Source organism: Galeopterus variegatus, unplaced genomic scaffold (genome assembly GCF_000696425.1).
Source record: "Galeopterus variegatus unplaced genomic scaffold, G_variegatus-3.0.2 Scaffold106, whole genome shotgun sequence".
In the NCBI taxonomy this organism is placed as follows: Eukaryota; Metazoa; Chordata; class Mammalia; order Dermoptera; family Cynocephalidae; genus Galeopterus; species Galeopterus variegatus.
In genome coordinates, this window is record NW_007726217.1 from 324,808 (window position 1) to 335,958 (window position 11,151).

An 11,151-nucleotide genomic window follows, 5' to 3' on the forward strand; every position below is an offset into this window, starting at 1 on the left:
TGGTTTAAATTAAAATGTTTTCAAGTACTTACTACTATATAGTATTGACCAGCAGGAACATGTGCCACATTTATCCTTTGACTATTAATATTCTGACATACTGTGTTTTAGCCCTAGTTTGGAAAGATGGATAGGACTATTTTAAAAGAAAGTCTCTAGGGTTTATTTTACTATAACGTGCATCTTGTTGGAAAAGGAAGTAATGGATTTGTCATTCATATACAAGGGTACTTCAAAAAGTTCACGGAAAGATTCGTATTATCTTTTAATTCTTTTTTTTCACGAACTTCTTGAAGAACTTTTTTTTTTTTTTTTTTTTTTTTGGCTCTTTGTTTTCCTCATAGCTAGACAAATGTTACATACCATTTTCCACTGCCTCAGAAATATTGTAAATTAGTAAACTTTTCAGGGTGCTTCCCATTATTTTCCTATTTGTGTGATGACATGTTTAAAGGAGTTCCAAGATGCCAAAGCACATAGATGCTTTGTTTTTAATTGATGTTTAGACTTGCATAGCATATTTACTTTCCACCGAAGGGAATCTACTTAATGACAATATAGTAGCTAATTTCCAGTGAGTTTTGCTTTGCTGGTTGTGTGTAATGTTCAAATGGGCTAGACAGAGACCACATGACCTGTTTATTGCACTTCACAGTCAGACCTTATTTGTTTAATATTCTGCCTTGGGATCAGAGCTTTCAATAAAGTCTGAGTCAAAGATGGGGATGAGGGGAGATGGTTAAGCCCCAGCCTCAGAAATAAAAAATAATGGTAGAATTACTAAGGTCTTTCATGTGCTAAACTCAGAATAAAACCATACACCTGGAACTATTCCTATAAGAACATTAACTTCTCAGTATTTGTATTAGTTATCCTCTAACCTCCATAATAATTATTAGTAAATCCCTTTTTAAGAGTATCTGTTTTTCTTGGGAGTGATGAAGGAAAGGAAGTCCAGGAGACAGGACACTTGCACTCTGCAGCCAAGCTAAGGTGGCAGGAAGGGAAAGAGTTCCAAAGGATTTTAGGATCAGAGGTGACAGCTACCAGAAAAGTGGAAAGTAGGCCTCAGTCAAGGAAAAAGGAAAACACAGGGAACCAGTCTGTCCTTAAGAAAGAGGCCTTGGGCTGAGCAATCTAAAGGCTCCTGTAGTTCCTCAAAAATTATAAAATGGAGGGCTGGCTAGTGACTCACTCCATTAGAGCATGGTGCTGATAACAACAAGGTCAACGGTTTAGATCCCCTCACAGGCCAGCCACCAAAAAAAAATTATAAAATGGAATTCTTTTTTAAGTGAATTCACAACAATCTTTTATGCTGTGTTTTTGGATCTTAGCTAGCTGTTTACCAAAAAGGAATCCATTGATTTGGGGATAGGGAGAAGCAGGCATGATGTATAGTGGAAAAATAGATTCAAGACATATTTAGAAGATAGATTAGATCCAATTTGGTAATTAGATTTGGGAAGAAGAGGAATTGAGGACTACTCCTAGATTTCTGGCTTAGGAAATTGGGTATATACGATAGTGCCACTTACTAAAAAGGGAAATATGTGAAATAGTTTTGTGGGTGTAATATAAGAATATAGTTTTGTTAAATTTTACTGGAAAAGAACTTGGAGATAAGGGAAACTATTTGGTAAACAGTTCACAAATTAGGGAGATGCAGTCTTTGCTACAAAGTGAAAATGCTGCCAGAAAGAGGGAAAGACTTATATGGCAAAATTTCCCACGCAGGTTCCCATTCTGGTCCTTCTATGCAAATGAGAGATTCTGGCTTGCAGAATTCTGGCCAGTTAACACTTGGCAGGTTGCAGTTCATTAATTAAATTCAGTTGGTGAAGGCCACACAGCAGTTTCCAGTTGCATAGGCAGGCTGTGAAAGCCCCAGACAGGGTACGTGTGTAACCTCTAGTCAGCAAATGGTTACTCGGCTCTGTTCAGTATTTAGACCCAGTTAAGCCACTTAGGATTGTCTCAACGAATTGGCTCTTTCAGCGTTCACAGTTTTAAATCTCTTGAGTTTGAAGGACCTGTGGAGCATCCAAATGGAGATATTTAGGGCCGGCCTGGTGGCGCACTGGAGAGTGCACCGCTTGGGAGCGCGGTGGCGCTCCCGCCGAGGGTTCGGATCCCATGTGGAGACCGGTTCCCGCTCACTGGCTGAGCACGGTGCGGGCGCAACACCGAGGGTTGCAATCCCGTTGCCGGTCAGTAAAAACGATAAAAAGGAAAAAAAAATGGAGATATTTAATAGGCAGTTAGGTATATGGACTGGAGCTCAGGAATGTAGGGGAAAATCAGTCTATAGGGGATAGTTGAATCTAAGGTTGTGCCCATCAATTAAGTAAGAAGAGTACTGGGGAATTGTGTTTTGGAGGAACACACATATTTTAGAAGCAGGTAAAATAAGTGTTATTGGAAAACACTGGCAAAGAGGTAAGAGGAGAAATAGGAAGTTTAAAAGTCATTGACTTCAAGGAAATAGAAAATTTCAAGGATGAGGAGTGATCAGAGAGAAGGTAATAGCTTTAGAAATTGGATCCTTGAATGTATTTGGCAGGAGGGGTGGGGGGAAGCTGACCAGCAGTGGGATCCGAACCCTTGGCCTTGGTGTTACCAGCACTAGGGCCCACCTGCGAATGTATTTAAGTGTTTATGTGAGAGGAACCAAGATGTAGGGGAAGAGGAGTTGAAGAAGCTGATGAGAGTGGATAACTGGAGGGCGGGACAGGGGGTACTGAGCAAAGGTAATTGGATTAACTTCAAATTCTAGAAGGCTTTACATTTTCTAAGACTATTTTTTGTTTTTGTTGGTGGCTCGCTGGTACAGGGATCAAACCATGGACCTTGGTGTTATCAGCACCATGGTCTAGCCAACTGACCTATCAACAGGCCAGCCATTTTCTAAGACCTGTAGGTTTGGTGGTTTTCTGTTGCATCCAGAGGGAACAGAAATGGAGACTAGTTCCAGAAGAAAGCACAGAGGTGGTAGCTGCCAGAGAAGTGTAAAGCAAAACTATATTGAGAAATAATGGATAAAGGGAAGGAAGCCAGTATTCGTACTGTGAAGGATCCTTGATGCCGAGTTGTCTAGAAACCCATATTTAAAAGGACTAATCTTTATCAATATATTTTATTTTAGGAATCTGGAAACTGTTCTCCACAAAGAACCCCATTAGTTTGGAACTGCAGGATTCCTTTGCATCAGATGCCAAAATGAAAGAACCACCTTTAGGTGATGAATGTGACAAGGCAGTAACACCACAGCTGGGACGGCTAGATGAAATTAAGACAGAACCTGACAATGGTCAAGTAAATATTTTACCTTATTTGCTTTTTTCTAGAGCAGCATTTAATTATAAATCTTAGTTATGAAGTTGCTAGTTTACTGTTTGAAAAACTTAACTCCTTATCTTTCCCAAAGCATTTGATCAAATAATACAAGGTATATGGTATTAAATGTTGTAGCAAGTACCATATATGCAAGAAAGTGATTTGAGTAAAAAATACAAATGAGTAAAGTTAAAAAAAAAGAAAGAAAGAAAATGACTTGAGAGAATAGGCTGTTTGCAGTTGGGATTTTGACTATATAAAAGGATTGTATAGGGTGTTAAGGACCTAGCTAAGGTTAACACATTTTTGTTTCTCTTAACTTGAAACCATGTAAGTAAAAATATAAATAACAAATTGTATGTTTTTATGCTACTGCCTCTATTAAGTAGTGGAATTAATACATTTTAAGTTCCTAAAACATTTTTCTTTATAATTTTTTTTATCCAAGTTAGTTTCATGTTTAAATTTTTAAAAACAGAAATATCACATACTGAAGAGCCTATAAAGGATAAACTGACTCAAGTTGTGAGTACTATAAGTAGGTCCAGATCTTAGAATGTTTATATATGAATCAGCTGAAATTTTTCATGAGACAAAAGTAAATCAGAGAATTGTATTTAAATTTATTTCTAGTATTCTGTGTAGAAATAGTCTAAAGTAGGTCAGTATTAAATACGGGTGATTCCCATCAAGTTAGTGATACTGGGGAATGTTATTCATCTAGGACGTACCTTGCTTCTTCAACCCATGGACATTCAAACATCAAATTTGGATATGTGTTGCTTTGCCCCCCACAGATTTGTCACCCCACTTCCCCTGGGTGACAGAGGCACAAAGGATTACTCAAAACCCATCTCTTCTGAGCAGTGAGAAGCCTCGAAGTGGTTAACTTCCCCAGAACCCTCAAGCAAGAGGCATCCCTTCCTTGGGAAATTAACTCCAAACTGGGGTTCTCTTCCTGCATTTATTTTCCAGACCAGGAAGTTACAAGAAGAGAACATAGGTTGGGTTATAGTTTAACAATGTAGGGGCTGGCCCGTGGCTCACTCGGGAGAGTGCGGTGCTGATAATACCAAGGCCACGGGTTCAGATCCCATATAGGGATGGCCGGTTAGCTAACTGCTGAGCGTGGTGCTGACAACACCAAGGCAAGGGTTAAGATCCCCTTACCGGTCATCTTTTTTTTTAAAAAAAAAAAAAAAAAAACAATGTAGGCTGGTAACTTTCAGTGAAACAAGTCAGATGACATTCCATTAGACAATTAAGTGATCTAGCAACAAAAGTTTGATCTAGCAAACATTCCTTTCTTACAGCAATTTCTCTGTATCTTTACATAACAATCAGTAACTAGTCTGTCCTTGAGCCAGTAACCTTGCTGTGCCACAAATCTTTATCTTACACCAGAGACTTTATAGCCTGAGGAAAAGTTCCTGTCCTTTGCAAAGTCAATATTTGAAACTGCAAGGCTTTGGAAAACCAGGCCCTGTGAAGTACATATGCTTTATAATATATTCCACAGATATGGTGGCCATGAAATTGCCTGCTGCTCTAAAAAAAATCTTCCTTTATAAGAATCATTCAGCCCAATCTAATAATTTCTGGGCCTAATGATTAGAACAAGTAGGGAAAATAGGTGTCATTGAGGATGTCTACTTTCTATATGTAGTGGCTACTGAGCAACTATATTAATAAATATTATAAAGTTACATCTGGATTTCAGAAAATAATATATTAAGTGACTCATGTAATCAGCCAAGGACACCAAAAGGAGAATGCTTACCTAGGTACCTTGGTTCAATTCAGTTATACAGTTCATTGAACAGACTTGAGCATAATTTATCATTTTCTAATGAATGACTGTTGTCTTGAATGTATTGTATTCACCATTTTCAACTCTTTTTTAGGAGTATTGTCAAGTCCAACAGCCCAAAACTCAGGAGAATGATCTGAAAATAAACACTACGTTTTCAGACAGTGGTAATAGAATTATTTAAATTAATCATATTTATTCTGACCAGTATGATAGCCATCTTATTCTTCTTTTTAAAAATGCCTTTGAGGGCTGGCCCGGTGGCGCACTGGAGAGTGCGCCGCTTGGGAGCGCAGCAGCGCTCCCGCCGAGGGTTCGGATCCCATGTGGAGACCGTTTCCCGCTCACTGGCTGAGCGCGGTGCGGGCACAACACCAAGGGTTGCAATCCCGTTGCCGGTCCCCGGTATGGGCGCCTTACCGAGGGTTGCGATCCTGTTACCGGTCAGTAAAAAAAAAAGACAAAAAGGAAAAAAAAATGCCTTTGAATATTGCACTGTTTGTGTGGGTTTCAAGTCCAGGAGAAGTAACCTCTAATAGAAAATGAAAGAATGTATAATTAATTTTATGTAAATACTAATTTTTTTTCCTCTTGTTTTTATAGCTTCACAGTTGACTGGAGGCCTTCAGCTTTCTCTGGCATCACCTTGCTTGAATAAAATACTTCCTTCAGTTTCAACCACAGCTAATCAGCTTTCCTGTTCTGGTTGTAAAAAAATTCTCCATAAGGGGCAAACTGCTTATCAGAGGAAAGGGTCTACTCAGTTCTTCTGCTCCATACCATGCATCACTGAGTATATTTCATCTGCCAATTCACCAGCTCCTACCAAGAGAACTTGTTCAAATTGCTCAAAGTATATAATTCTAAATTATGCCCCCTTTTACTTCCCTAAATAGATCTTGATCAGAGTCTTGGTTGTAATTTTCTACATTTTCATTTTTTCTGGAGACATATCATCTTGTTTTAGTGAAAAGAAGCTGCTTTCTGCTTTCAGTTCCTGTAACAGATTCTTCAGAAATCGTTTTTTTGTTAATTGAGAGGTTTGCAGAAATTAAAATGTGAGGAGTTCTGTATCTATTCAACTTTAAGTAATATGACTTCCAAAACTTATTTTTCTATTCTTTTCATTTGAAATTCTCTATAAGTGGGATCATTTGTAGCCCTTCTGTTCTATCATTTAACTGTATAGGGAGCAACTTACTGAAAAATTGATCATGTAGCAGTGATTTTGGATCTTCCAAAATGTAGCACTGCGGCGGGGGGAGGGGGGGGGCGCATTGGTCCTAAAGGTTTTTTTTTTTTAAATAACTTACAAAGAAAAATGACATTTATTGCTTACAGTTTCTGAGGCTGGGAAGTCCAAAGTCCATCTGGTGGTGGTGACAGTGACCCAGGTGTTTTACATTGCAAGATGGTGGAAGCAAGGCCGGCCCGTGGCTCACTTGGGAGAGTGTGGTGCTGACAACACCAAGGCCATGGGTTCAGATCCCTATATAGGGATGGCCAGTTGGCTCACTGGGGAGAGTGTGGTGCTGACAACACCAAGTCAAGGGTTGGGATCCCCTTACCAGTCATCTTTTAAAAAAAAAAAAAAAAATGATGGTGGAAGCAGAGCAAAAGGCAGACTCTCTTCTTTTAAAGCCCTTAGAACCATGCCCTGACCACCATTTTTTTTTGGTTATGAATATTCATGAGATAAAAACTGATTGTCACCCCTTGTGCCCATGATGTGGGGACCTAGAGGTGTATTTTAAATCAGTAAAATGACTAATGTGATGATAAAATGAACCTGTTATTTTCAGTACTGTCTTGTTTTAAAAGATGGAAAGTTCCTAATACACTAAAAATTTGAAAATGTTGAAGTGTTGAAATAGCATTAATTTCAGGAGTAGATCATCTTAAAAACTATTATCCTCAAAGATTGATATTCTAAGGATTCTAGGTAGCCAGGTATTCGTATAACTTCGTATAATGTATGCTATACGAAGTTATTACGACCTGTTTATTGCACTTCACAGTCAGACCTTATTTGTTTAATATTCTGCCTTGGGATCAGAGCTTTCAATAAAGTCTGAGTCAAAGATGGGGATGAGGGGAGATGGTTAAGCCCCAGCCTCAGAAATAAAAAATAATGGTAGAATTACTAAGGTCTTTCATGTGCTAAACTCAGAATAAAACCATACACCTGGAACTATTCCTATAAGAACATTAACTTCTCAGTATTTGTATTAGTTATCCTCTAACCTCCATAATAATTATTAGTAAATCCCTTTTTAAGAGTATCTGTTTTTCTTGGGAGTGATGAAGGAAAGGAAGTCCAGGAGACAGGACACTTGCACTCTGCAGCCAAGCTAAGGTGGCAGGAAGGGAAAGAGTTCCAAAGGATTTTAGGATCAGAGGTGACAGCTACCAGAAAAGTGGAAAGTAGGCCTCAGTCAAGGAAAAAGGAAAACACAGGGAACCAGTCTGTCCTTAAGAAAGAGGCCTTGGGCTGAGCAATCTAAAGGCTCCTGTAGTTCCTCAAAAATTATAAAATGGAGGGCTGGCTAGTGACTCACTCCATTAGAGCATGGTGCTGATAACAACAAGGTCAACGGTTTAGATCCCCGTTTTCCTTGAAGTGACAGTCTTACTATTCATTTTCAAGAAAATATCTGCCAGATACCTTCTGGGTAATAGATTGTCTTGGCTGGGCAGTTAGCTCACTTGGTTTGAGTGTGGTACCAATAACGCCAAGGTCAAGGGTTCTGATTCCCTACTAGCGAGCCTCTGTAAAAACAAAATAGTTTGTCTTATAGTTGTATTTTCAAGTAAAAATGTGTTTCATGAAAGAAGTGGCTGATTCAGGTTGTAACTCTTAACGTTCCTATATGAGCTTTTCCTTGAGACAACCATCTTTTGGTGTGCAGAGGAAGTGCTTTATGCTTGTGTCCCATTTTGTCACACAGAATGTTAAAAAGATGTACTCAAGGATCAAGTTTAAATAATTTAAAAGTTTTTCTGTTTCATTAAGGACATTTTTAATTGAAACTGACATGTTTGGTTTTGTTTACAGCAAACACATGGCAGTGAATAACATGAGTACTAGTACAGTTTGGTGCCACTGCCTTGATTTGTGCTAAGGCTCTGACAGTTTTACCCACCATTACTTTTTTTCTTTTCCCAATTTATTGAAGTGAAATCCATATAACAAAAAATTAACCATTTCATTGGCATTTAGTACATTCACAATGTTGTGCAACTACCACCTCTTATTCCAAAACATTTCCATCACTCCAAAATAAATCACCTTACTCATTAAGCAGTTTCTCCCCACTCTTCACTCTTCTCAGCCCCTGTCAACCACCAATGAGTTATACCTATGGATTTATCTATTCTAAATATTACATATAAATAGAATCATACTATATGTGACTTTTTGTGTCTGGCTTCTTGTCCTTAACATAAATGTTTTTGAGATTCATCCATATTGTAGCATATGTTAGTACTTCATGCTTTTTATAGGTGAATAATATTCTGCTGTATGTGTATACCACAATTTGTTTATCCATTCATTTATCAATGAACATTTGGGCCGTTTCCATGTTTTGGCTATTGTGAATAGGGCTGTTATGAACATGCATGTACATGTGCTTGTTCAAGTACCTGTTTTCAGTTCTTTTGGGGGTATACCTAGGAGTGGAATTGCGGAGTCCCACCATTGCCTTTGCACCATCAGCTCAAATGTCAATACAGTAAAAAAAAAAAAAAAGGCAAATAGCATTTGTTTGTTTATTTTGTTTTGTTTTGTTGGCAGCTGGCTGGTAAGGGGATCCATACCCTTGACCTTGGTGTTATAACACTGTGCTCTAAGCATTTTAGTATTATTATGAAAATAGTTTTGATCATGTAGACCTCCTGAAAGTATCTTGGGGAGCCTCTAGGGGTTTGCAGACCATACTTTGAGATCTTCTGTCCTGTAGATTCCAAAGTTGCGTAGGTTTGAATATGTGGTTTCTCATCATTTTCACCAGCACCAACTAATAGATAGTCCTAAAAACTATACTATCAAATATGTTTTATAATCCCTACTTTATAGATGAGGAAGTTAACATTTAGGGAGTATAAATGACATCCAAGTTTGCTTAATATGTAATAGAACTGGATATCAAATTCAGGTTTTCTTATTTCAAGACTGATGTTCGTACTACTATTTCACAGGTGTTCAGGTAAATGAAATAGGGGAGGGGTTCATTTGAGGGTATCATTTAGTTTATGAAGAGAAAGAAATTGTAATTGTAAAAGTGTTTAATGGTGTCCTTGTTATTTATTTTTAGAGACATTTTAAATCTAAAGGATGTGATCCGTGTCCGGCTGGAAGATACCTCCAGCAAAAATTTTTGCAGCCAATCTTGTCTTTTATCGTATGAAGAAAAAAGAAAACGATTTGTTAACATATGTACTAATAGCATTTTGACCAAGTGCAGCATGTGTCAGAAGACTACTGTTGTAAGTTGTAATTTTTTCCAAAACTTAGAGGGATTATGAGGATTCTGCTTAAATGTCAGAGTTTTTACTGATTCTTTTTTTAATCCTAGATTCAGTTTGAAGTAAAATACCAGAATGTGAAACATAGTCTTTGCAGTAATGCCTGCTTTTCCAAGTTTCATTCCGCTAACAACCTCATCATGAACTGTTGTGACAACTGTGGAGCTTACTGTTACACCAGCTCTAGTCTGTTTCACATACATCTAATGGAAGGACTGTCTTATTACTTTAATAGTTCAAAGAATATTATAGCATATAAGCAGGTATGAATAAAGATTTATTGTTCCTTCCATTTGTTTGTCTGTGAATGGTTTCACTAGGAAAATGTGGGGATATAGTTTTTAGTGCTATTGGGAATAATTTCAGCTGATAAGTTAATGAAGATGAAGTAGAAGACTTTTGACAGTTCCTTCTCGCATAAGAATTCATGGTAAATACTATATGGAGATTTTCCTAAAACATCTCATATTAATGGTCTTATCTTGAAGAAAAGGCAAGCACATGGAAGTCTGTTTATAAACTACGAATAAAGAGCAAAAATAACAATAGCCTACAGGTCAGTAAGACCCAAACACAAAAGTGTTTTTATTTTTAATTCCATGTGTTTAACTCTTACGCCTAAGCAATGTCAAGACAAATCAAGAATGTCACATGCTTTTTCTTAGTCATAGAGGGAAATAATACAGTGAGAAATAGCCACCTGTTTCTGACAGGAGTGCCTTGAGTAGGTGCTTTTAAGAGCAGAGAAGCTGGCTCTGCTTTGGTGGACTATGAGTTGAACACAATTAGTGGTCTAGCCCTGTTCATGAACTGTGACTATTGCATATCTTTCTTGTTCATATGCTCTGAGACCCAACTCTATCCCTATAAATTGTTCCCTAAAAACAAGCGGTTGAAGATAGGAGTCCCAACAAGCTACAATTCAAATAGGTCATGTGTGAGCCATATATTTGCTATGATAGAATACCTCCACCATGAGAATATTCTGCCTTGGAACCAGAAATTGGAGAATAGAAGGCACAGAATCCTTCCAAAGGCAAGAAATGCCATTCCATCTTTTTCTTTATCCCTCACATTCAATAAATAGGCCTTGTCCTGTTTTCGTGAATCCTATATTGAGTACCCAGTTATTCAGCCCATGTGGTGGGGCATGGCCGATTTGGGTAAACCAATTAACAAGCACAACGTAACACTTTGCCCTATATGTAAGATATTGTATGACAGTAATAATGGAGTAAACTCATATTCTTATTAAGATTGTTCAAATAGCTGGCCGGTTAGCTCAGTTGGTTAGAGCACAGTATTATAACGTGAAAGTCAAGGTTTCAGATCCGCATAACAGCCAGCTGCCAAAAATAAAAAAAATAACTGTTCATATATATGAACCTAAAAATAGGGTGTCTTTATTTTAAAATGTTGATTGGTATAATTAATTGTAATTATTTTGGCCACATCTTTTTTTTTTTTTTTTTTTAAAG

General features: G+C 37.7%; 1 protein-coding gene across 1 annotated transcript in view; it reads left to right on the plus strand.

The window, feature by feature from the left end:
- Nucleotides 1-3,151: 3,151 nt before the first annotated feature.
- The window catches only part of LOC103600928 (zinc finger MYM-type protein 1-like), a 13,568-nt gene continuing 5,568 nt past the window's right edge, over nucleotides 3,152-11,151 (plus strand). The window contains exons 1-5 of the mRNA XM_008585282.1: nucleotides 3,152-3,315; nucleotides 5,241-5,313; nucleotides 5,750-5,999; nucleotides 9,463-9,634; nucleotides 9,724-9,936. Coding sequence (XP_008583504.1) covers nucleotides 3,220-3,315; nucleotides 5,241-5,313; nucleotides 5,750-5,999; nucleotides 9,463-9,634; nucleotides 9,724-9,936 — 804 coding nt within the window. The 5' untranslated portion in view covers nucleotides 3,152-3,219. The remainder of the gene's footprint in view (nucleotides 3,316-5,240; nucleotides 5,314-5,749; nucleotides 6,000-9,462; nucleotides 9,635-9,723; nucleotides 9,937-11,151) is intronic.